General features: G+C 40.0%; 1 protein-coding gene and 1 long non-coding RNA gene across 14 annotated transcripts in view; one reads left to right on the top strand and one right to left on the bottom strand.

Moving 5' to 3' along the window:
• The window catches only part of LOC311078642 (uncharacterized protein), an 87,730-nt gene that overhangs the window by 32,943 nt on the left and 28,594 nt on the right, over positions 1-26,193 (top strand). The window contains exons 1-7 of one of the 13 annotated variants that reach the window (XM_084107580.1): positions 8,949-9,036; positions 15,444-15,543; positions 15,628-15,673; positions 15,744-15,834; positions 16,297-17,001; positions 23,267-23,373; positions 23,994-24,051. The exons of 1 other annotated variant lie outside the window; for it this stretch is intronic. In XM_084107580.1, coding sequence (XP_083963706.1) covers positions 24,037-24,051 — 15 coding nt within the window. In that variant the 5' untranslated portion in view covers positions 8,949-9,036; positions 15,444-15,543; positions 15,628-15,673; ... (2 more) ...; positions 23,267-23,373; positions 23,994-24,036. Of the gene's footprint in view, positions 1-7,347; positions 9,037-14,355; positions 17,002-23,266; positions 23,374-23,990; positions 24,052-26,193 lie in introns of those variants that run through there. 11 more of the 13 variants (XM_084107578.1, XM_084107577.1, XM_084107582.1 and 8 more) reach the window with 11 other exon arrangements.
• On the bottom strand, positions 11,207-14,081 carry LOC311078646. The gene is made up of 2 exons (XR_014605237.1): positions 13,915-14,081; positions 11,207-12,911 (listed from the first exon to the last, which is right to left on the bottom strand). It is a non-coding gene; the product is annotated as an uncharacterized lncRNA (long non-coding RNA).

Here is a 26,193-nt window from a genome sequence, read left to right as displayed (position 1 = left end):
CAAGTTTATCAGTTTGTCTTGAAAAAAAAAAAAAAAAACGCTTATTTACAAAATCCCCCTAAGAGATCATGCATTATTATTTTCCTGTCTTGTTTTCCGTCAGGATCCCAGAATAAATGTTTTTTTTTTTCTTTGGTGTTTCTTAGTCTGCCACAAATAACTTTTCTTAGTGCAATTTATGTATGGTTGTATCATAGATGAGTGAATTGTTGTTTACCTCGAGACTCAACTGAAATAGGTCTGTGTGTGTCAGTGATCGACAACTTCAAAACAGTGTCTGATGCAAGGAGTATCAAACTGAGGATAAAAGTGTGATGTCTGTCAGCTCTGTAGTGTTAAAGAAACACTGAATCAGTGTTAATGAGATAATTAAGTGATCAATTGAGTGATGATTGAGCATTAGTGATGAACACCTGATGGTAACAAGCAGATTCACTGAAGGAAAGAGAAACAACAAGAACAGAAAAAAGAGAGACACAAGAACTACAAGTGACTTCCAGCCACAGACTTAGGGGCTGTTTACACAACACCGTTTTCAAATAAAAAAGTAAAACTTTTTTTGCATTTTGGCCATTCGATTACACGACAACAGCGTTTTGGGTGCCTGAAAACGCAAACTTTTGAAAATGGGTCTATTGTGTTTCATCGCCATCTACTGGCCTGGCAGCAGAATACAGCGTTTTTAGTCATTTTCGCGGATCCGTGTGAATGGGGATCGTTTTGACAATGGTGTCGTCTGTACGCAGAAAACTCAAAGACATAAAGAAAAAATAAACAAGATGAAAGACATTAAATCTCTCAAGATCTCATCAAAGGAGGATTAAACAACTCCACAAACAGCATTACCAGCTTCACTTATTACTAACCAGACTGACTTTATTTCTGTCATACATCTACAGAAGATCTTACTGAGAATTAATAGATGTTTAGATGCAGTGGTGGATAAAGTATCTGAAATCCACACTTAAGTAAAAGTATATATATCTTACCAGAAAATTTCTTTGGTAGAAGTTAGTCACTGTTTAGAACAAAAGTTTTAAAGTATGAGATATTTATTGTACTTAAAGGGGGGGTGAAATGCTATTTCATGCATACTGAGTTTTTTACACTGTTAAAGAGTTGGATTCCCATGCTAAACATGGACAAAGTTTCAAAAACTAAGTTGTACGTTTGAAGGAGTATTTCTGTGTCAAAAATTGTCCTTCCAGTTTGTCACAAGTTTCGGAAAGTTTTTTTCGAGTATGGGTCTGCGTGACGTCAGATGGGGCGGAATTTCCTTATATGGGTCCTAAGGGCACTTCTCCCGGAAGGACGCGGGCGCACGCGCAACCGTAGACCAGAGAGAGAAGTGAGCGAAAGCAGTACGCCCATCAAAGCGCTATGCTTGGCTTTTGGGAAGTCAGTGTCACCAAAGAAGTGTGTTTTTGGTTGCCAGGGCAAGACAACCCTGCACAGATTCCCAAAGAACCCAGCGCTAAGGGACCAGTGGCTGGAGTTTGTTTTTCCTGAGCATCAACGGAGGTTGTGCAAGACTGTATGTTCCCTGCATTTCGACGATGATTGTTTTATAAACAAAGCCCAGATCGACGGATTTGCAGATCGTCTAATGCTTAAGGATCGAGCAGTCGCAATGATAAAGGTTCGCGGTCGTGCGTTGGAACCGCAGGCGGTGAGTAAAACTGCTTCAAATGTCTCTGTGTGTTGTTAGCTTGGCGCGTTAACACACAGCTTTAGCTCCGCCCGCACGGCCCGCCTCCAGTCGCTCGGTTTTTTTCCGGAAAGACTCGGTACAGCCTATCTTTCTTTTATAAATGTAATAAAACTAAAGACTTTTTGGAGATATGAAGGATGCAATACTACTCTATAGGTACTCAAGATTAACAGGAGATTGAGTGAAAATGAGCATTTCACCCCCCCTTTAAGTATGAAATGTATATTTTTTTTATATTAAAAATACTTTAGTATTGAAAGTAAATGCAAAATACAAAAGGACATGATTAAAAATTATTATATGTTTGAGCTGCACGATTGTGTTCAGTTTAACTCGTTCTTCCATTTTGTCTTATGTGGAAAAATGTTTATGATAAGTTTTAAGTAAAACAAAATGCAGTTTCAAATATTGAAAAATTAACTCTTTCATTTGAATGTGGAGACCTCAGTGTGTTTCTTGGGGTTAGACAGTGAGTTTTTATACCAATATTTCTGTATCTTTGAGTAAGCATAAGAGGCACTTCATCCAAGTCTTCCAACATAAGAAAAAATTTCTCGCAAAATGATAACGATAACTAGGTTGGACAATGTTAGCCGATAACGATTAATCAACCGATGGTTTATAAAATGGATTCTGTATGAAGACAAACATAACACATAAAAAGTGTTGAACTTTATTACAAAAATAAAAAAGATACTGTACCATAAAAACAAACAATACTTTTTAAATATAAAACTATTAATATATTAATTATACCTTGATAATTTATGTTAATTCACATTGCATAATACAATTTGAAAATGTTAAAATTAACAATGAATAATACTTGTATTAACCTTAGTTAATGTTAAAAGCCTTCATGTAAACATCTTAATCAATACGATTGAGCTCCATCCGAATTAAATTTCGATCAGATTGAAATTCCTTTTCTAATCCAATCAAGAGAACATGTAAACCTTTGATCGGAATGAAAACCAAAACTGAAAGGGCTGCGCATGTGCAATGATGTTGAAATAGCATAATGATGTTTGACGCACTGAACAAGCTGTTCTTCCTGTTGAATAAAGTGTCATATAAATGAGTGTCCCGTCATTCAAAAATTCTCCTTTGACTCAGAGTATGTGAAGTGGAGCAGGACAATGTCCCACCAGTCCTTGTTTCAGACTCTCATCCACAGATGACTGGCTTTGGGCATTTTTACTGCGTGAAGAAGCACGGCATAACGGTTCATACTGTATGCTAATTTACTTATGATCATAAATGGATAAATATTAAGTCTGCTGTGTAAAACAAATAAAGAACCAATCTAGGAGAATGGTTATTTTGCGCAAACAGCAGGAAACGTCTCGGGTTACGACTGTAACCCTAGTTCCCTGAGAAAGGAACGAGGCGCTGTGTCAATGACGCTTTTGGGAACACCCCTGCGTGATTGCGTCTGAAGCACCACTTGTGTCAGTTAGCCCAATGGTGAGAGTGAGCATCATGGCGGGTGACGTCACGACCAGGAAAGGATAAAACACATCCGGTCTGACCGGCGTTAGCTTCGAATTAGCAGAAGCAAGTGGATCACAGGAATGCAGGAAGTATGGCAAATGACGCAGTGTCTCGTACCCTTCTCAGGGAACTCGTAACCTGAGATGTTCCCTTTCGATGATGCTTTAAGAACGAGAATGCCCGAACGCCATACAAACCAGAGCGTGTCTGTGTGAATACTGAGAGCCGTGTACGAAAGGTATATGAGTTGGGTCCCCTCAGAGGCCAAACCCACAGGTTCCATATCTCTGGGCTGGTGTGAAGGGTCACCCCTCCCACTTGAGACCGAAGGTCCCTCCTGACTGCAGTCTCCAAGGGAGAGCCAATGAGGAGGGAAACCAGGTCCGAGAACCAGTCAGCTCGGCCAGTACGGTGCTACTAGTAGTAGACTTATTTCGTCCCGGCGGACCATCTCCAGAACTCCTGGGAGCAGAGTAATCGGGGAAAAACATACATACTAGCTTCGGCCATGTCTATACCACAACGTCCAGCCCCCCTGTAAGCTTTCCTTTTGCCACAATTTTCCACCTCATGGGAGTATTATATGGCAGTGGTTCTCAACTCCAGTCCTCGGGACCCGCTGCTCTGCACATTTTGTATGTCTCCCTTATTTAACACACCTGAACCAGATCATCAGCTCGTTAGGAGAGACTACATGAACTGAACTGAGTGTGTCAGATAAGAGATACATACAAAATGTGCAGAGCAGTGGGTCCCGAGGACTGGAGTTGAGAACCACTGTTATATGAAACAATCAGAATGTGCTGCATGGAAAAAAAAAATCTATCTTTATTTAGAATTGGGTTAACAAAGGTGTAATTTTTGTTTTGGATTTCTTGAAGAAGGAGGGCAGCTTGTATTACTACACTGAATTTATTGACATTTTTGGAGTGGATTCCTGACCTAAAGTTTATGACTGGTGTGATGGATTTTTTAATTAACAAATAGGGGAAATGAAACTAGACAGACGACTAGGTTTTAAACCTTGTGATTTTAAAAGTAATCACAACAACAGAATTTGCTCCTACCTACAGAACGGTGTGTCTTTGAAGAACCAATCAAATTATGTAATGTTTCATGTCATTTTCCCATACCCCTTATTCTATAAAAACTGTTGTATTTGTGTTTTACGGTGGGATTCTCAATGGGATTTGTCTGAGATCCTCCGACCTTGCTTCTTGGGGGAGATTCCCTGAGAACTGCTCGGGAACTCTTCCGGCCGTGATTAAAGCATTTGAAGGACATTTGCTGAAGTCTGTCTGTTATTATTGCTGCTCACCAAGTAAGTTAGTTAGGGGAACTCAAAGCCAGTTGTCGACTGTAGACGCAAGAGCTAGAGTATAAAGATTTAGTGTCGATGTGTAGACGCTTGGGTGTCGATTGTAGACGCCCCAGGTAAATAGATCAATTGAGTATCAATTGGAGACACCCCAGTTAGTTAGGTTTAGGGAAAAATCTACCACACTGGGTTATTAATTCTATTTCACCTAAACTTTTGCATATGGTTAGGTCATACTGTAGCTACAGAGTATCAGTCTGTGAAATGCCCCATTTATCCACTGGAAGATTGGAGCTTTCCAATGTCAAATGTAAAAAAAAAAATAAAAAAAAATATATATATATATATAAAAAAAATAGCAATTTATTTTCTATTAATATATGTACTGGCATTACAGTTTTTTTACGATTGCTATAACAGATTTTTCAATACTTTTAACAATTTTCCAAAACTCTTAACACAGTTAGCACTACATCCGTCTGTGTAAGCTGTATTACAGTTTTTTTCAATCGCTAACAAGCGCTTACCCATAATTCAGATGCTTTGTCTAAACTCTTAACACAGACTCACACCTACAAAACACAATTGGCCAAATGGATAATTTTCTTCTCAAAAACACATTTTGTTAAATATATACTAACTCTTCATTTCAAAACAGAACACATGTTTCTCTGCACACACTAACTTTACCAAAACACTGGAAATCTGACTCAAAATGAAATTATTCTGTCAAAGAATAACACTTGTTTTCACTTCACAAGGTACATGCAGTCAATCAAAGTACACCAGGTTTCAAAATACTGGCTACTGTTGACATTACTAAAACTGCATAGACTTTTAAGTTTCAGTTCTACAGATATTTGCATGCAAAAAATGCAATCCACCATTTTTACACTAAATTTCTTGGTTGGGAACTGTATGTCCTATACTATAAACTACCTGGACATATTGTCGTCGTAGCTCCTTGACTCTCTCACTGTTCCTCTCAAAGGGAACAGTGTAGAGCTGCTTCATCCGCACTCTGTGTTTGGAAAATGTCCGCGTAATGGTTGTGAGGCTGATGCTATCGATATTGTCAAAAATCTCATGGTCCTGCACAATTCTAGTTTGAATTTCATGCAGTTTTATTGCATTATTTGCAACAACCATTTCTACAATGGTAAGCTCTTGATCATTATTGAGGAGCTTTCCTCTTTCCCCAGAGGGTGGAAGACGGTGCATTCTTAGTGGGACAAAAAATTCAACATGTGCATTACCTTATTGACATGTCAAGTGAGAATAGAAACAATCCATGTAAAATGCAATACTTACCTGTTGGTTTGTGGAAAAATGCGTATAATGGAGGCAACTGTTGACCGCCTCAAATTGGGCTGCACTCTTTCACCAGCCTCTCTTAGTGAAAGACTTTGGTTGATTACATGGTCAATGATAGTGGCACGAATTTCATCACTGACTACTGTTCTTGCAGCCCTTGGAATGCCACCACCACGCATTCTTACACCTCTACCTTGCCCTCTCCCTGGGCCTGCTCTTCTCCCTGGGCCCCTTGCTCTTACTCTTCCTCGTCCAGACATTACAGTGTTTGTCTTTTTCTGTTTCTGTTTCCAAAAACATCACTCCTCAAAGTCCTTCTTTTACTGTATAAGTGTCAATGTAATAGAAAAAAATAGCCCTTGCCACTGAGTCTAAGCCAGACTGGAATCAGCTGTGGTTGGCCCAATTTACCCAAAATAAATCAGCTGTGTGTCAAATATTCAATTGTTTGTTTATTATCAGCTGAGATATATTGTTTTTGAACTGATATCATTGCAGAAGCAGATGTTTTTATACTGTATCTAAGGTTTGGAATATTGTTTTTGCTATTGTGGGATGTTGTGTGTTAACATTCGTAAATACTACAAAAACAATCCATCATTTTGTTGGGAGGTATAGCTTGTCTGTTAAGAAAATGTAAGCATTGTGGAAATGTGTTCACTGACTGCATATTGTGTGAAAACGACAAGAAATGTGTGAGTGGTATGGCCACAAAAGACCGATGCTGTGCTAATTGTGTTTAGAGTTTTGAAAATGTGACAACTGGCTGGACAAACGCTTGTTAGCAACTGAAAAAAACTGTATTAAAGGAATAGTTCACTTTAAAATGAAAATTCTGTCATCATATACTCACCCTCATGTTGTTTCAAACCTGTATGAATTTCTTTCTTCTGCTGAACACAATGGAAGATATTTAGAAGAATGTCAGTACCAGATAGTTTTTGGGTCCCATTGACTTCCATAGTATATTTTTTTCCTACTATGGAAGTCAATGGGGTCCATCAATCGTTTGGTTACCGACTTTCTTCAAAATATCTTCTCTTGTGTTCAGCAGAAGAAATAAATTCATACAGGTTTGAAACAACATGAGGGTGAGTAAATGATGACAGCATTTTCATTTTAAACTATTCCTTTAACACACAAAAAAAATATTTTGTTATATATTGTACATTTTTCCATGTGAACTATTCATTGTTGCTTTATCACAAAATGCATACAATTAACACAAATTTAAAATGCGTGAACGTCTTTTACACACAAGCTCAAACGAGACCAAAACAATGGATTTTTACTGTAAAATTTACCAATGCTTTAACACTGTATGTCAGAACAGATAACACCATGTTCTAAACCTAACCGTACAGGCTAAAGTCAAGGTAAACAGCTGCTTATATTGTGAACTGAAACACAAATATATCTCCTGTATTTTATTCTATTCTTACTGAGAAACAGCTGATTGAATTATGCAAATAATTAGAAGATGACTCTTTTTTTTTTTTTTTTTTTTTTTTTTTCTGTTCGTATATTTTGTATTTTCACATTATTCCATTGCTAGTGAGAAACAGCTGATTGAAGTTATGCAAATATGGGACAATGTGGCATTCCACCATTCCCGTCTAGTCACAGCCTGGTTTGACGCCCATCAGAGGATGATGTCCCCTTTCCTTGCCCCTTACTTCCCTTTCCTCAACCCCATTGAGGAGTTTTCTCAGCCTGGAGATGAAAGGTTTTTGACCATAGTCCACAGGACCAAATGTCCCTCCTGTATGCAAAAGATGCTGCATACCAAGACATCACAGCTGAACACTGCCAGGGGTGGATAAGGCATGTTACTGTAAAAGATTCTTCCCAAGATGCCTTGCCAGGGAAGATATCTGGTGTGATGTGGATGAAAACATGTGGATAAATGCAGAAGACCGGGCAGATTAGAAGATGGCCTTTTCTGTTTGTATATTTTGTATTTTCACATACAGTAATACTGTAAATGGCAGCTATATTGCATATTTTTGTTATCTTGCAGAAATGTCCTGTTGCAAATAAAGCCGTTACTGCAGCAATACTGTCTCTGTCTTCTTTTTTCATAAACCATACATTCTATAAAGCTACTCTAAGAAGGGTCATTTATTTTGTTGTATTGAATTTCTGCTGCAAAAAAACAAAATGCATGCATTTACATTACAAACAAAACAAAAATATAGAGACTTCCAAAAAAAACCTGACGCATAAAATAATGCAGTTTCTGTAATTTCAGCTGATGATAGTGTTTTTTTTGTCATTGTGTTATGATTGACTAAATGTTCCTGTTGGAAGAGAACATATGTTAGTGTTTTGAATAATTATTTGATTTTGAAACATGTTTGCAGTGTTTTGTTAGACATTGTGTATTGCGTTAGTGTATTATTGTATTTTGAAAATTAGTTTTGGAGTTTAGTTTACAATGTGTGATTTTGAGCATGAAATTAACCGTTTTGCCAATTGTGTGTTTTAGGTGTGTTGGTGCGTTAAGAGTTTAGGAAACTTGTTAAATGTATTGAAAAAACTGTCATAGCGATTGTAAAAAACTGTAAGTAAATCAGAAATCAAGAGATTAATAGCAATTGAAATTAGTAAAAGATGGCAAAAGATATGGAATAGTGACTCTAAAGGAAAACATCTTTATCAAATTCAGGAACGGGTTGGAAATGACAAATGAGAGGAAAAGATATGGAAATAGGAAAAAAGATGTCATTATTACAAGGTTAAGAATTGGTCACACTGCATTAAATTATACAGGAAACTGTGATAATTGTGAGGATTCAGAAACAGTGCAGCATATTCTTTTAGAAAGTGCTGCATATGAAAGGGAGAGACAACAGTTAAGACAAGAGTTACGATGGATGGGAGTTGATACAATTTCAATAAAAGTATTGTTAGAAAATGGGTCAAGACAATCAAGAATTCGTGAATTAATAATTAAATATCTAAATAAAACAGGAATAATAAATAGATTTTTTTATTTTAGTTTTTAGTTTTTTTATTTCTTCCAAAGCCAAGTATACTCCTCACTCCAGATCAGTAGGTGGCGGAAATGACCCATTTATGTTGGTCTGCCAATCCGCCATTAAACACCAGAAGAAGAAGAAGAAGAAGAAGAAGAAGAAGAAGAAGAAAACAAATAAACTGTCATCTGTGTTCAGTTCTACGTCATAATACCTTGCAGGTAAACCACATTTTATACATTATACTCACCCAATCAGGATCTATTGAAGTTTTTAGCGGATGAATATCTGTCTAATGTCAAACGTCAAACCAACTTTAGATCGATACCGAAAGGAAACATTTGATATTGTTTGGAATAGAAATAAGCGTGAGCTCGTGATTCGGCTATATGATTAGAGTCTAAGTTACAGTATATATAATTTTTACTCAAAATGAGCCCTTTGTAGAGAAACTTGAAACTATATTTTACTGATATTTACTGATTGATCTGTTGAGGCTAAAGTGTGTCTTTATTTGGCCATGTTCAACTATGGGATTATTTTTTTTGCCTTTAATATCGTAACTTTTCAAGAAACAAATGAAAATATAAATAGACAGTGAATAAAATGTCTTTGAAACCGGAGAAAAAAAGTCAGTCACACGGGTTTCGTGTTACATGTGAATAGTGTATTTGCCAGAGTTACTTCCTGTGTTTTTACAACTGAGGTGGTGTTTGGATTGGAAGAACACAGAAACGTATTGTAGTCCAGTGACGTTTAATAAAGTATTGTTTGAAATCAATAAGAGCTTCTGTAGACGTCTGACAGAGATACAGTTTATCTGGTTAATAACAAGTGAAAAGCGCAGTGAATGCAGCATTTGAAAAAGACAAGAGGTAGCCTATGAAGTGATTGGCAGCCAACAAACACCCTTCAATCTTTAAGGTTTTAAAAATTCATATTTTATTTATTTGTTTTCATTTATTGCATTATTTATTTTAGAGCTTTTATAGGAGACCATTTAAAATACATCTTATTTTGTCATAAACACAAAATACCTTCAACACAGTTTTGTTTTATAACACACATCTTTTTACTGTGTGTGTGTGTGTGTATATATATATATATATATATATATATATATATACACTACAGGGCCGTTGAATGCTTGAATCTGATTGGTTGACGAACGTTCTAAGGTGTGCATTATTTTCAGGGAAACGCACGGCTAAAGTAGTTCCAGGCAGGTCTTGACCGCATTACAGTTCCATATCACTTCGCGTAGTTAACCGTAATAACGGAAAATAGGATACAATTCATAACAAGAAAAAACATTTAGCCCCATGCGCTTGATCTGCAATTTTCAATGTCTAGCTTCACAATCAATGGAAACATGCAGTTTAATTTTAATAAATAAAGTATATAGTCCTATATAATCAATAGAAAATTAAACTGAATATAGGCTAAATAAATAGGATAGTCCTGCAGCACGGATTTTTATTGCAGATAATATAACAAATACATAATTATTGATAGGACTATGTTAAAAGGGCTTTGTGTTTCATTTATTTGGCTAGTCTACTGTCATCTGTAAATAATAGAAAAAATAAATAATAATATTGACGCACATGCTTTTCTGTCTCATTATTGCAACTTCTCTCTCTCTAATAACTGCATTAATAACTGCATAAAGCCGGGGACACACTTTAAGGCCGGTTATGAATGTAATTTGATACTTATGACTGATCATGCCCAAACGCGTGTTCAGTCTGTGTTTAAAGTCGGTGTTTATACTACAGGGCCGTTGAATGCTTGAATCTGATTGGTTGACGAACGTTCTAAGGTGTGCATTATTTTCAGGGAAACGCACGGCTAAAGTAGTTCCAGGCAGGTCTCGACCGCATTACAGTTCCATATCACTTCGCGTAGTCAACTGTAATAACGGAAAATAGGATACAATTCATAACAAGAAAAAGCATTTAGGTATGGAGCTATTCTTGTGCCAATAAAAATGAACGTAGCTTTTCAAGAAACTAATGAAAATATAAATTGAAACTAAATAAATTATCTCTAAAACTGAAAAAGAATAAATCGCAGGCAAATTTTTTGACTTCGTTTTTAATACACTGCATGTTTTGCTAACTGTTTCTCATATTTCAATCGTCATCTGAACTTACAAATGCGCTTCCAGAGTTTTCATTTACGCTTCTGAAGTTTTCGTTTACGCTCCCAGAGTTTTCGTTCGCCGTTCTGACACATTTCTCTCGTGGGGGCGGGGCTAGTAGCAGTGTGTTCTTATTGGTTACTGAGCTTTTGATTGATAGCTTCGTGACCTGGAAGTGAAGACGTCAGTGGTGTGTGGATGTGAGCGTCTGTAATCGCAGCTTTCTATTTCATTTTAGTGATATTAAGTTATGTTTGTTTTTTAATTTTATCTGTATTTACCTGCTGCTACTACTTAGTTGGCAGAAGCTTTTTAGGAGCACAAGAGATCTATTCAGTCTATTCAGGTGTAATTGCACATTAAAGTACTGTATATAATACTTAAAATATTGTAGTGTCCAATGTTTTCGGAGAATATTTGTTTATTCCTGATTATTTTGCATGTTAGGCTCTGATTAGGTTCAGCTGTTACAATTTAAAGAGAATAATAGCAAACGTGTGTGATATATTCAGCCGTCAAGAAAGTCAAACTTCAACCAAGTAATCAAGGTTGGCAGCCATGGCCATCACACTACTCATCGTTAGCATGATATAGCCTACGTTTACACCATCAAAATTAATGATCACTTAAATAAGAGGAATTTAAACAAAATGAAAATTACAGTCGTGGCCTGCTGTCAGATACAGACCTCAAAGGGCATTTCATTACATGTCACACAAAGAATGTTCTTGTTGCCATTTTTTTTTAATTGATAATTGTATTTAGTTATTTCATTTAATTAACACTATCTGCTAACATTTAAAATTGTAAATATATTTTAACAATCATCAACCGTTTCAATCGTGACTTATACAACCAGTTAAATTAATGTAATTGAAAATATGAATTCAAATAAATTTACATTCTTTATTGTCACTAAAGCATATACACAAGTAACACAAGTGAAGGTCTTGGATGCAATTATGTTGTTACAGGAAAGACCAGAATCCACAAAACATTAACTGCATAATATACATGTAATGCACAGTATTCTCATGATATACATTACTATACAAAATGCACAATTACAAATACATTTAAGATTGTATTTAAATCTTTAAATCTATGCATTACAACCCCCCCAATATTTATACCATGATCACATGAAAAATATGCAGACCCAAACTTCAACCCCCCCAATGTTCAAACCAAATCTACACCCTTGCAAGCAGTACGAGGATAGTCCACCCAAAACATGAGCATTCTCTCATCATTTACTCTCCTTCATGCCATCCCAGATGTATATGACTTTCTTCTTGACATAAACATAGACAAAGATATTTAAGGAAATAATCCATCTCTGTGAGTCCATAATACAAGTGGATTGTAACCCATGTACGTAAGATTTTTAATAGTTAAAACAGTTTACATGATTATTATTTTATCTAGCCTATTGTTTGACTTCAGAAGGCATTGACTCATCCACTGAGGTCGCATGGATTACCGTCACGCTCACTGTGTGTGGTTTTTAAAGCGTCTTTAGGACTCGCAGAGATGGATTACTTTCCTTACAATCTTAATTTGTGTTTATTAGTAGAAAGAAAGTAAAATGCATCTGGGACAGCATGAGGGTGAGCAAAATAAGAGAGAATTGTATTTTTGGGTGAACTATCCCCTCAAAATTTATATGCTATTGGTATGCTAATCCAAGATCAGCATAGATTAATAAGAATAAAGTGAAACCTCTTGTGTACTTGTGAACTGTGTTTGTTTTAATCTAGAGGAAATTGAAATATTTGCTAGTTTATATTAAAATAAATCAGGTGTCTGAAGATCAAGATCCCAGTCATTCAAAGGTGATGTGTCTGAACAGAGTAAGATTATTGTCTGATAGGGACAGTGGATCTCTGGTACTATCACTCCATCCTCTGTGTCAGCATCAGAATTTTGTTTATGGAAATGTTGCTCCACTCCCTGGAAAATGAGAGAGGAAATGTATTATAATCTAACAATACAAACTGCTTTGAACTCCCCATACAGTAACAAGTTGCAGACTTAAAATATTTATTATATTTATATTTAAGGGATTTTACAGTACTAATATTTACCTCGGAGTCAAGCAGCATTTATCATCTGTAATACTGTTGTGTAACCAGTAGATGGCTGTATTGCCCTATATATAAACATATGGCTGTGCATTCCCTAGTTGCTGGATGTTTTCAGTCATAATTACTTGCATGTATTAAGTTTTTAATTTGGACATATATTTATTATTAAAGACTATTAAAGATTTAACATTTGTCAAAGAAATGTTCATTTGAAGTGCACTTTTTTCATTATTATTAGTCAAATATGGACACAGAAAAAGCAATTTGTTACTCATACTAGATACATATAATAGCTTTATCAGTCATCTTTATCACACAAAAGTAATCAGAATAAATATTGCAACCAGGGCGATACTTCAAAATAATTGAGTGTTTACATATTACGAACAGAGACGTGGTCTGTGGTCAAGTCGTGTCTCTCCTCTTTCAAAAACTTTGCATCGCAAATTAATCAGCAATTGAGAAATTCAGGTTTAAATAGCTTTATTGGCATGGTAAAAAAGGCTTTACATTGCCAAAGTTGAATCAGGCAGTGATTGACAGCGCTCTCGTCCTATGGCATCAGTCATTGACTGATACAGTACATATAGGCTACTGTACAGTACTCTAGCTCAATGTTGTTTGGGGTGGCTGTGGGGAAATATGATCTAATCGAAGCAAATATGATCTAATCGAAGACTGTAACCGAATGTAGATAAACAAGTCATGTAATGATTGGGCTAACAGTTAAATCAAGACAGCACAGCTCAGCTGTATAATGTTATGGGCTCTCACTGAGCTCTAAAATGCCTCTCCACCTGAAAAAAGCCAGTACTGTATTATAAATAGTATTAGTATAGTATTAAAAACAAAACAAAAATCAGACTTACCACGAGTAGGCTCCAGTATCCTCCTGATATAGCGACGATGACTAATGAAAAATATCATTCGTCTGTACTATTCCTTCTATAAGAGATCATCTCAACAATATAGTGTAGCAGCAAATAAATACAGATATAAACTTAACATCACTAAAATGAAATAGAAAGCTGCGATTACAGACACTCACATCCACACATAAACACTGACGTCTTCACTTCCAGGTCACGAAGCGATCAATCAAAAGCTCAGTAACCAATGAGAACACACTGCTACTAGCCCCGCCCCCACGAGAGAAATGTGTCAGAACGGCGAACGAAAACTCTGGGAGTGTAAACGAAAACCTCAGAAGCGTAAATGAAAACTCTGGAAGCGCATTTGTAAGTTCAGATGACGATTGAAATATGAGAAACAGTTAGCAAAACATGCAGTGTATTAAAAACGAAGTCAAAAAATTTGCCTGCGATTTATTCTTTTTCAGTTTTAGAGATAATTTATTTAGTTTCAATTTATATTTTCATTAGTTTCTTGAAAAGCTACGTTCATTTTTATTGGCACAAGAATAGCTCCATATTTAGCCCCATGCGCTTGATCTGCAATTTTCAATGTCTAGCTTCACAATCAATGGAAACATGCAGTTTAATTTTAATAAATAAAGTATATAGTCCTATATAATCAATAGAAAATTAAACTGAATATAGGCTAAATAAATGGATAGTCCTGCAGCACGGATTTTTATTGCAGATAATTTAACAAAAAAATAATTATTGATTGGCCTACTTGTTAAAAGGGCTTTGTGTTTCATTTATTTGGCTAGTCTACTGTCATCTGTCAATAATAGAAAAAAAGAACGAATTAATTAAAACGAATTGAATTAATAAATAAATAATAATATTGACGCACATGCTTTTCTGTCTCATTATTGCACATCTCTCTAATAACTGCATTAATAACTGCATAAAGCCGGGGACACACTTTAAGGCCGGTTATGAATGTAATTTGATACTTATGACTGATCATGTCCAAACGCGTGTTCGCGTTCAGTCTGTGTTCAGAGTCGGTGTTTAAAATATGCTGCGAAGAAAACAGTCAGAGAATGTGTCAGCTAGTCGTGTGTCCAGCATTAGTCTGCTATCAGTGGCTCAAACCTCCGTTACTAACTCTAATATGACGTTTTGGAATTAGCAACGGAGGCATGGGATTAGATGCGTAAGAAATTAGTCCTATATACAAGAGCGTTTTAATGACAAAAACTTTACAAACGTCTTGAAATACATAATCTGAACAATGTTTCGAGGTGTGGTAACTGTAGTATAAGCGGAATAATTGACTTCAGGCCGTTGAATTATTAGAAAAATAATGCACAGCCGAGGTGAACAGCCACTCCGCTTCGCGTCGTGACCGCATTACCACCTCGGGTGTGCATTATTTTTCTAATAATTCAACGGCCTGTCGTCAATTATTCCTTACATATGTGGCAAGGTGGGTGACGTAGTTCAGTTTCATTGGCTCATTGGTACATGATTGTCACCCACCATAGCCTATTGGAGGTGGCACTGATGGTATTTTAAGGCTGGAGTTAGATCGCCTGGTGTGCGTCACGACTGGGACCGCCCATACTGAGCGCGCTGGTGTAGACGGTACGTGGTTTCTCTTGGTTTGTAGCTGTTTGGCTAATAGACGTGAGCATGTGGATTTTAAATGTAGACTTTCTCTTTTCTCAGTGCGTTTTATGCCTGGTTGGGTCATAGGCTGTCCACTGCATGTTAGGTATGTGCGCGATTCTTTTTACCTACTGTTATTTTGGCGTCGGGTGATTAATTATCTGTTTAACTCTTAGCCGTGAAATCAGTGAAAAGTCTTCCTGCATGTTAATTCATTATGAGCTGTGAGTGACCTTACACCCCGTGTGGCACGAGGAATTGCGTGGGGTAAGTGTGATTTAATCTGCTTCCTCTTTTTCACAAGACCAGTATCTAATTAAGCATTCTTCCTTCTTAGTGCGCTGAGCTGTCTCTTCCATCGCGTTTCTTGAAGGCGGAAGTTTATATCCGTTGTTAAAGGAGGATGCGCTGCTGTTTTTCCTTTCCTGCTGTTTTTGGGGCTGGTTTACATCTAGGGCATTATTAATGTCATCGTTCGTGCCCTGTTAAGTGTTTACGCTCAGGGAACTCTGATTCTGGGACCTGCTTCAGTGATCATTCGAACTGTTGCATTCATTTCATTTTTGTGTTTATGTCGTTGTTTACTAGTATTTTGTTTTGTATATTTGCAATAGTTTAAGCTTGTTATTGTAATAGTGTTTCTTTATAAATGTTTGTGTTTACTTTGATGGAAATATTTCCACTGTATTATTGAACTTAATTTGTTTTGTTTGCTTTGGTGTATTCTAGGCACTGCTGGCTCGAGGCTGGGAGGCTAGCTAGCTAGTTTGGAGTACTACAGGTGGTGGTGCAGTTGTGTGGAGTGCAGTGCTGCTTGGATTCACCTCTCACTGTGTGTGCGTGTGTGTGTGTGCGTGTTACACAAATCCACAGATAGGGTCTTCACTCCATCTAGCCTGCCCCAGCCACTGGAAAGCCTGTGTCTTTTATGTCTTTTGTTTATTTTTTTGTTGTGACTATTTTCCAATTGACATCTTTATTTTTGTCCAGTACACAGAGTATCTGATTGCGACAGTGCTTGATGGTGACCAGACATTGATTATCATGGAACATTTTAACTATTTATGATGATTTGAATAAAGTCTTTTTGTACATTGTTCACACGCCTCTCTCGGATTATTTCAGCCTACGAACCTGTGTCCCTTATTTTGGTCATTTCCCCGTTTCTTTACGGGGTGGCGTAGTCGGATTGTATTTGTTCAAACGTACTTATAACGTTGATTTCCCCTCCCCCCTTCCTTCAGCATTGCCACATTTGGCGTATAGTCGGCAGGGTTGGCTTTCTTTTTCGGGAGAGACGTGGGTACATGTATATGGTTTGCTCTGTGTACTGTTTGTTGCTTGTTTTTTTTCCCTTAGGACTGAGTTTGTGGTGAAAACATTAAGACGAAGGAAAAACAGCAGCGTATATCCAGTGAGCACTTTTCTCTTATGGTAAGTGAGATTTGTAGTTAAATATGGAGGAAGAGTTGCGAGAATTAAGAGAAATCGTAACTCAGTTGAGAGCAGACAATGACAGATTGCGGCAGGAGCAATCATCTGCTCATCCGGGTCCTAGTGGGCCGTCGGCTATGGCGTCTGGCCCCCCTCTTTCCACTCCACAGTCAAGTAATGAGGGCGCTGCCCCACCAGAGAGGTACGTTTTTGTACCACGAGATCGAAGGTGCCCAAAATTTAGTGGCAGGTCTAGTCTTGATATTGAGGAGTGGATTGAGGAGGCTCAGGCCTGTATGCAGGCCCGTTATATGTCTGCATCTGATAAAGCATTCTTCCTCTTTGACCATTTGGAGGGAGAAGCAAGGGAGGAGATTCGCTACCGCTCCGACGACGAACGTAATGATCCGGTAAAAATTATTTCGGTGCTTAGGGAGTTGTATGGTTGCTCACGGTCATATGTATCTTTGCAGGAGGCTTTCTTCTCTAGGAGGCAGCAGGAGGGGGAGTCTTTGTTGGAGTTTTCCCTCGCTCTGATCGGCCTCCTGGAGCGAGTGAAGCAAAAGTCGCCTTATGCCATGCCAAATTTTCAAGTTTTGTTGCGTGATCAGTTTATTGAGCACGTGAATGATAATTCCCTTCGGCGAGAACTTAAACAGTTGGTACGAGGTCAACCTACTCTGACTCTTTTAGACGTACGTTGTGAGGCACTTCGGTGGGAACGGGAGGGCATGCTAGGGGTTTCAAGGGGTCGTAGTCATTCGCTCCCTTCTGCATATGGTATCCAGTATGGGGTGCGGAGTGAGCCTCGTGAGAACACCGTGAGGTCTTCTCAGGAGTCCGAATTGGGCGAAGTTAAAGAAATGTTGAGGTTGCAGCAAGAACAAATTAGTAAACTGACTCAAAGTATCGCCCGGTTACAGGCCCCTCAACCCCGTAGTCAATCCCCTCGTCGTAATCAGATTGTGTGCCGTAGATGTCAGAAACCGGGCCACTTTGCTAGGGAGTGTGATGGAGAACGCGTACTTACCCGTTTTCCTCCAAGTGCTTCATCACTAATGGTTAGTGGACAGCCTGACTCAACTAGGTCGTCGGAAAACTAATTCCCACCGCGTTGCAGAGCCAAGGCGTGGTTGGGGAAGAAAATGGCTCAAGTACTATTTTATCCCATTTGATGTCGTCATGCCCACATCTTCTTGTTCATATGGGTAGTGTTCCAGTGCCCTGTTTAGTGGACACAGGATCAATGGTATCTACCATTACCGAAAGCTGTTTCCAAACTCATTTCCAAACATGGGGCGTAGACCGTTTAAAGTCGTGCCATTGGCTCCAACTTCGTGCAGCCAACGGCTTGTCAATTCCCTACATTGGCTACATGGAATTGGATATTGAGATGTGTAACCGTTTGATTTCTAAGTGCGGGGTCTTGGTGGTCAGGGATCCTCCTGGGGGCATCTGTACTCAAGTTCCTGGAGTACTGGGAATGAATGTCCTTAGTCGATGCTACCAGGAGCTCTTTGGACAGTATGGCCCCGGCTTATTTGATTTTCCCTCTTCCGTGGAGGCCCCAAAATTTGTTTTACAGGCGTTACAACATTGCCATCTAGTGGGAGACCAGTCTTCTGTGGTGCGTATTGGTAGGGCTAAATTGCGGGGTCGTAAGTTGTGTCGCATTCCAGGTGGCATGCTGAAGCTAGTGCCTGCCACTTGTTCTGAACAATATGCGGATGGAACAGTGTTGTTTGAGCCTCCAGTGTCTGGATTGCCGGCTGGCCTCCTAGCCTCGCCTGCGCTGGTTAGAGTGGTTCGGGGTACAGTTTATTTGCCCATGGTTAATGTGGGGACCGCAGATGTAATGTTGTATGCAGGTGCGACATTGGGAACACTTAATAGTGTTCAAGTGGTAAGTCTGCCAGCTGGGATAACTGAGGTAGAGCCGATGAGGGTCTTAGTGCGTTCTCAGGTTGCGGAGACAGTTGCACCAGTTCAAGAACCCATTGATGCAGTTGATCTTTCAGTCCTGTCTCAGGGAGAGCAGGGTGAGGTCAGGGCATTGCTGAAGCGATATCAATCTGTGTTCTCAGCTCATGACGGTGATCTGGGTTGCACCAACTTGATTTCGCATGAGATACCACTGTTGGATGCTGTGCCCGTTCGTCAGAGGTATAGGCGGATTCCGCCATCAGAGTATGAGGTCGTGAAATCTCATATTAATCAGCTATTAGAAACCAACGTGATCCGAGAAAGCTGTAGCCCGTATGCGTCACCCATTGTGCTGGTTAGGAAAAAGGACGGTAGTCTACGCATGTGCGTTGACTACCGCCAGCTAAATGCGAAAACAAGAAAGGATGCTTTTCCCCTCCCGCGCATTGAGGAGTCCCTAGATTTCTTGACGGGGGCTGGATGGTTTTCCACCATGGATTTGGCTAGTGGTTATAACCAGGTCCCCGTCAATGAAAAAGACAGATCGAAGACCGCATTTTGTACACCATTTGGCCTATTTGAATTTAACCGTATGCCCTTTGGGCTCTGTAATGCTCCAAGCACCTTCCAGCGTCTGATGGAACGGATGTTTGGAGACCAACAGGGCAGCTCGTTACTGTTGTACCTAGACGATATTGTAGTATTCTCCTCTTCTGTTTCGCAACATCTGGAGCGTTTAGAGGTTGTGTTGGGTCGCTTGGAGCGTGAGGGTTTAAAGGCCAAATTGACAAAATGCGCGTTCTTCCAGAAAGAGGTTAAGTATCTTGGTCACGTGATTTCGGCTCAGGGTGTATCTACAGATTCCAGCAAGATGGAGGCCGTATCACAGTGGCGGTGTCCTACCGGGGCCTCGGAACTGCGCTCATTCTTGGGGTTCGCCAGTTATTACCGCCGTTTCGTCCAGGGATTCGCGAAACTGGCAGCCCCCCTGCACCGTGTGGTGGCTGAGTGTACTGCTGGCAGGCCCCGGGTACGGGCTGGTAAGAGCTTTGCTGATGTCTGGTCGGAACAGTGCCAACAGAGCTTCGACGAATTAAAGGTGAGGCTTACAACAGCACCGGTGTTGGCATACGCAGATTTCTCCCTACCTTTTATCCTGGAGGTGGACGCTAGTTATGGTGGTTTGGGAGCAGTCCTCTCTCAGGAGCAGAATGGGAGAGTAAGACCTATTGCGTATGCCAGCCGCAGTCTTAGGCCCACTGAGCGCAACATGGTTAACTATAGCTCCATGAAATTGGAGTTTTTGGCGCTCAAGTGGGCCATGACCGAAAAGTTTCGCGAATATCTGTTAGGGCACAAGTGTACCGTTTACACTGATAATAATCCTCTTAGCCATCTGTCGACCGCTAAGCTTGCTGCTACTGAGCAACGCTGGGCTGCCCAGCTGGCAGCGTTCGATTTTACTATCAAGTATCGGTCGGGTAGGAGTAACAAAAATGCGGATGCCCTTTCAAGACAGGACCCCTCTGGGCAGTGTGAGGTGAATGCACTCTTGTTGGGAACTGAAGTGCCAGCCACTGTTAAGCAGGTGTTTGTGGCAGAATCGCGTCCACAAGCAACTCAAGCTGTAGTCTCTGTGTTGCCTGGTTTTGAGGGCGATATGGGCGCTTGTCAGCAAGCCGACCCCGTAATTGGTCAGATTCTGAAGCTTTGGAGACGAGGCGTTCCCCCTTCCCCAGCAGAGCGGAGACAGCTGTCTAAAGCTGCCCTCGTGTTACTCCGCCAATGGGATCGGCTGGTGGATAGAGAGGGTGTTTTGCATCGCCGTGTCTTTCGCCCAGATGGAGGTGAGGAGGGTTTTCAGTTGGTTCTTCCAATTACTCTGCGACGTGAGGTCTTGGCCCAGGTTCATCAAGGGCATGGGCACCAGGGCATTGACCGCACCACTGAGCTGGTTCGACAGCGCTGTTATTGGCCAGGCCTTGCAGCTGATGTAGCTCAGTGGTGCCGTGAATGTGAGAGATGCCAGGCTGCCAAGGACACTCAGCCTGTAGTTCAGAGTTTTATGGGTCACCTCTTGGCAGAAAGGCCAAATCAGATCTTGGCCATCGATTTCACCTTGCTTGAGCCCTCACGTTCAGGGATTGAGAACGTATTGGTAATGACTGACGTCTTTACTAAATTTACGCAGGCGGTCCCTACCCGGAACCAGCGAGCTGAAACCGTAGCCCAGGTACTTGTGTCTGAGTGGTTTTGTAAGTTTGGTGTTCCTGCCCGCATCCACTCAGACCAAGGCCGTAGTTTTGAGTCCTCCCTTATCCAGCAGTTGTGTCGCTTATACCAGGTGGAGAAGTCTCGCACTACCCCGTGGCATCCTGCCGGCAACGGGCAGTGTGAGCGTTTTAACAGGACACTGCACAATCTCCTGCGTACCCTGCCTCGGTCACAGAAGGATGATTGGGTCTCTGCATTGCCCCAGCTACTCTTCTGTTATAACACTACTCCCCATCAGGTGACTGGAGAGTCTCCCTATTTTCTCATGTTTGGACAGGAACCACGATTACCTGTAGATTTTCTGTTGGGTCGTGGTCCGGGGAGGGGTCCTGATAGTGTTAACAGTTGGGTGTTGGAGCATCAGACGAGACTGCAGGTGGCCTTTGAAGGGGCCCGGGAACAGTTGCGTCTAGCTGCAGAGCGCCGCAAGGAGATGCATGACTCTCGTGTCCGGGACGCACCCCTGAGTGAAGGCCAGTTAGTCTATCTCCGTAACTATGGTCTAAAGGGTCGTCACAAGATCCAGGACCATTGGAGTGCAGTGGTGTATCAGGTATTGAAAGCACCTGGAACAGGAGGCTCGGTATACACCATTGCACCGGTCAACGATGTGAGTAGGGTGAGACATGTTCATCGCTCTCTGTTAAAGGCCAGAGTGGGGCGGGAGCCCTTGGCACCGCCCCCAGAGAATAGGGCGTCGGTTGGCGAGGAACCACTATTGGAGGATCCTTCCTCAATGGAGGAAGTTGACCTTTTTAGGGTGGTACCTGAGACTTTTCCGGCTGCCATGGAGTCAGGGAGTCAGGGCCCCGTTTTGGCGGGCTCTAGTTCACTGGAGCCTGTGGTGGATGTGGAGGTTGAGGCTCTTGTGGTTCCTGGACCATCAGGGCAGGGCGCCGTAAGTCAATTACCCTTGACGGATCTTGGCCCCTTTGGTCCATCTTATGTGGATGGGGCAGTGAGGCGTACTAGGCAAACTACTGCTGGTCATCATTCTAACCGTAACCATCTTCCTAGGGCTGTAGGGAGGGTGGTAGGTTTGGAGGCTGTTGAGGCCTCAACTGGTTCTATATCCGCATTGTTTAGACCTTGGGATTAGGGCTATTGGAGTAATCGTCGGGGCGACGATTCAAGAGCTGGGGGTAGATTGTGGCAAGGTGGGTGACGTAGTTCAGTTTCATTGGCTCATTGGTACATGATTGTCACCCACCATAGCCTATTGGAGGTGGCACTGATGGTATTTTAAGGCTGGAGTTAGATCGCCTGGTGTGCGTCACGACTGGGACCGCCCATACTGAGCGCGCTGGTGTAGACAGTACGTGGTTTCTCTTGGTTTGTAGCTGTTTGGCTAATAGACGTGAGCATGTGGATTTTAAATGTAGACTTTCTCTTTTCTCAGTGCGTTTTATGCCTGGTTGGGTCATAGGCTGTCCACTGCATGTTAGGTATGTGCGCGATTCTTTTTACCTACTGTTATTTTGGCGTCGGGTGATTAATTATCTGTTTAACTCTTAGCCGTGAAATCAGTGAAAAGTCTTCCTGCATGTTAATTCATTATGAGCTGTGAGTGACCTTACACCCCGTGTGGCACGAGGAATTGCGTGGGGTAAGTGTGATTTAATCTGCTTCCTCTTTTTCACAAGACCAGTATCTAATTAAGCATTCTTCCTTCTTAGTGCGCTGAGCTGTCTCTTCCATCGCGTTTCTTGAAGGTGGAAGTTTATATCCGTTGTTAAAGGAGGATGCGCTGCTGTTTTTCCTTTCCTGCTGTTTTTGGGGCTGGTTTACATCTAGGGCATTATTAATGTCATCGTTCGTGCCCTGTTAAGTGTTTACGCTCAGGGAACTCTGATTCTGGGACCTGCTTCAGTGATCATTCGAACTGTTGCATTCATTTCATTTTTGTGTTTATGTCGTTGTTTACTAGTATTTTGTTTTGTATATTTGCAATAGTTTAAGCTTGTTATTGTAATAGTGTTTCTTTATAAATGTTTGTGTTTACTTTGATGGAAATATTTCCACTGTATTATTGAACTTAATTTGTTTTGTTTGCTTTGGTGTATTCTAGGCACTGCTGGCTCGAGGCTGGGAGGCTAGCTAGCTAGTTTGGAGTACTACAGGTGGTGGTGCAGTTGTGTGGAGTGCAGTGCTGCTTGGATTCACCTCTCACTGTGTGTGCGTGTGTGTGTGTGCGTGTTACACAAATCCACAGATAGGGTCTTCACTCCATCTAGCCTGCCCCAGCCACTGGAAAGCCTGTGTCTTTTATGTCTTTTGTTTATTTTTTTGTTGTGACTATTTTCCAATTGACATCTTTATTTTTGTCCAGTACACAGAGTATCTGATTGCGACAGTGCTTGATGGTGACCAGACATTGATTATCATGGAACATTTTAACTATTTATGATGATTTGAATAAAGTCTTTTTGTACATTGTTCACACGCCTCTCTCGGATTATTTCAGCCTACGAACCTGTGTCCCTTATTTTGGTCATTTCCCCGTTTCTTTACGGGGTGGCGTAGTCGGATTGTATTTGTTCAAACGTACTTATAACGTTGATTTCCCCTCCCCCCTTCCTTCAGCATTGCCACACATATATAGATATAGATATACATATAGATAGATAGATAAACAGATAGATAGACAGACACACACACACACACACACACACACAGAGAGAGAGAGAGAGAGACCAATAATTATATTATATATCAAATTGTTTAAATACAAAAATTGGGGGAAAAAATCTGAGTAATGAGTGTTTATTTGTAATGAATTATTTTGTGTTTAGCAGATAACTGAAGAGTTGTGAATGTCTTCTGTGACGAGGAAACAAGATGGAAGAAAACACTGTGAGTTAAAACTTATGTTCATGAACCTTATTTGAAGACGTACAACTATTAACCTGCAATAGTTTAATTTTAATACATTTGATGTATGATGATTTGATTTGATTTGATTTTTTTTTATCGAATTTTTAATAAATTGTAAGTTCTGTAACAAGTATGGCACCGTATACCAAAATATTTGTTGATATTTTTTTTTTGGCCTTTGTGCAAAATGGAAATACTATTTTAAATACTATACAATTAAAAAGGTTGACAGATGAGAATATAACCCTTAAATGTAAAAGTAAACACATCTTAAAGGGATAGTAAAAAATTAAAATGATCCCATGATTTACTCACCCTCAAGCCATCCTAGATGTATATGACTTTCTTCTTTCAGCCAAACACAATCAGTTATATAAAATAATATCCTGCTCTTCCAAGCTTTATAATAGCAGTGAATGGTCCCCTAGATTTTGAAGCCCCAGAAAGCGCATCCATCATCATAACAGTAATCCACACGGCTCCAGTAAAGTGAATGTAATGCTACGTGACAGTGTTTACAAGCTGTTTTATTTCCGCGGATTAAACACTGATTGAGCGATTACACCAGATACTTCTCAGTAAGTTGTTCTGAATCTTTCAACCTTCTGATGTTCATTCATGTTTATCCTGTAAATTATAGTAAAGAAGAAGAGATGATAGCGTTATATCACGCTTGATTCACTGATCTCAGTGTTTAATCCCTCAGTGTTTACATTATTAACAGACTTTAATTTGACTTTACCACCACTGTGAATCTACAGCAAGAGTTTCAGCAACACTCCTTTATAATGATGGATTTTTAAGCATCATGCACAAAAAATTAAACAACATCCTTTAGAGTCACACACAAACATCAAAAATCAGCATATCAATCTCAACAATGGTGGGAAAAAAAAACAGGCTACAGAAAAGTCACAGCAAACATACAAGCACATAAAATACTGTAGAGCATTTTGCTAAAACTTTGTTTTACAATTGCAAACTGAGTGTAAAACATATAATGTGCTTCATGGGCAGCGCTAGAGAGGGGCTAGCAGGAGCTTCAGCACCCCCAAGAAAGACCAAAGCACCCCCCAATCATTTCTGGAAGCATATATATATATATATTGCCTATAATTGCGCAGCTCCCCCTTGTCAATGATCTAGCACCCCCTCAGCACATGCGTTAAAAATGATCTGCCGCCGCCCCTGATGTGCTTGTAGTTTTGCAGACTTGGTCTGAAGATTCGGCACATGAGTGAATGCTTTCACTGAGTGAGCCTCAAGTAACACTTTTACTGGGCAAGCAATTAAAAAACTAGCCTGGGAAAACCCAGACAATTTCCAGTAAATTTAGATTTGCTCTGCAAGTAGTCTGGCAAAGAGCTCATTCAAGCCCATTTCTAATCCGTTGAAATCGCAGCACCAATCAGAAACGTTGAGGCGGGCTTTACACAATGACGATCGCTCTGATTGGTTTTAGGTCTATCCAATATCCCAGAGGCATTTGAGCGACGTCCGTTGGTGAAGCCACCAACTTTTACATGCATTATTATATTCAAATTGCAAACACATGAGGACAGTCTCCATGAAAGACCCACTGGCAGATGAACATGTACTACATTTCTCTCCCAAACGGTAGGAAATTAAATTAGATTTAATAGAGGATTTTAACTGTGACACGATGATTGACAGGGCAGTTTACATGACGGGATGCACGCGACAGATCCGTCTGATAAAGATGACGGAGTAGTGTGTCCCAAAGCTTGCCTACTTTTTTGCTACACATTCAAAAGTAAATACATTTTCTTCACAAAAAGAGTACATACTTTTATGGCATAGTGTAACTTAGGCGAATTGGGACGCAGCATATGGCTTTACACGATGATGATCGCTCTGATTGGTTTGCGCCCAGAGGCATTTGAGCGACGTCCGTTGGTGACGCCCCTTTGAAAATGAGTTATTAATGAAGCTTTGCCAGACCATAACTCAGTTACTACTGAGAATGGTCTGGTTTTAACCAGGCTATTAAAAAACTGTAATGTTTCATAATCAGAAATTCAATAACAAGTTACCACAGATTTAAGGTTCACAAGGTATATTTAGTTTTAATATTTGTTTTCATTCAACAATATTTAATAT

The sequence above is a fragment of the Abramis brama genome (assembly GCF_963993115.1).
Source record: "Abramis brama genome assembly, chromosome: 3".
Classification (NCBI taxonomy): Eukaryota; Metazoa; Chordata; class Actinopteri; order Cypriniformes; family Leuciscidae; genus Abramis; species Abramis brama.
Note: the sequence above shows the minus strand (reverse complement) of the source record. Positions and strands in the feature narration are given on the sequence as shown.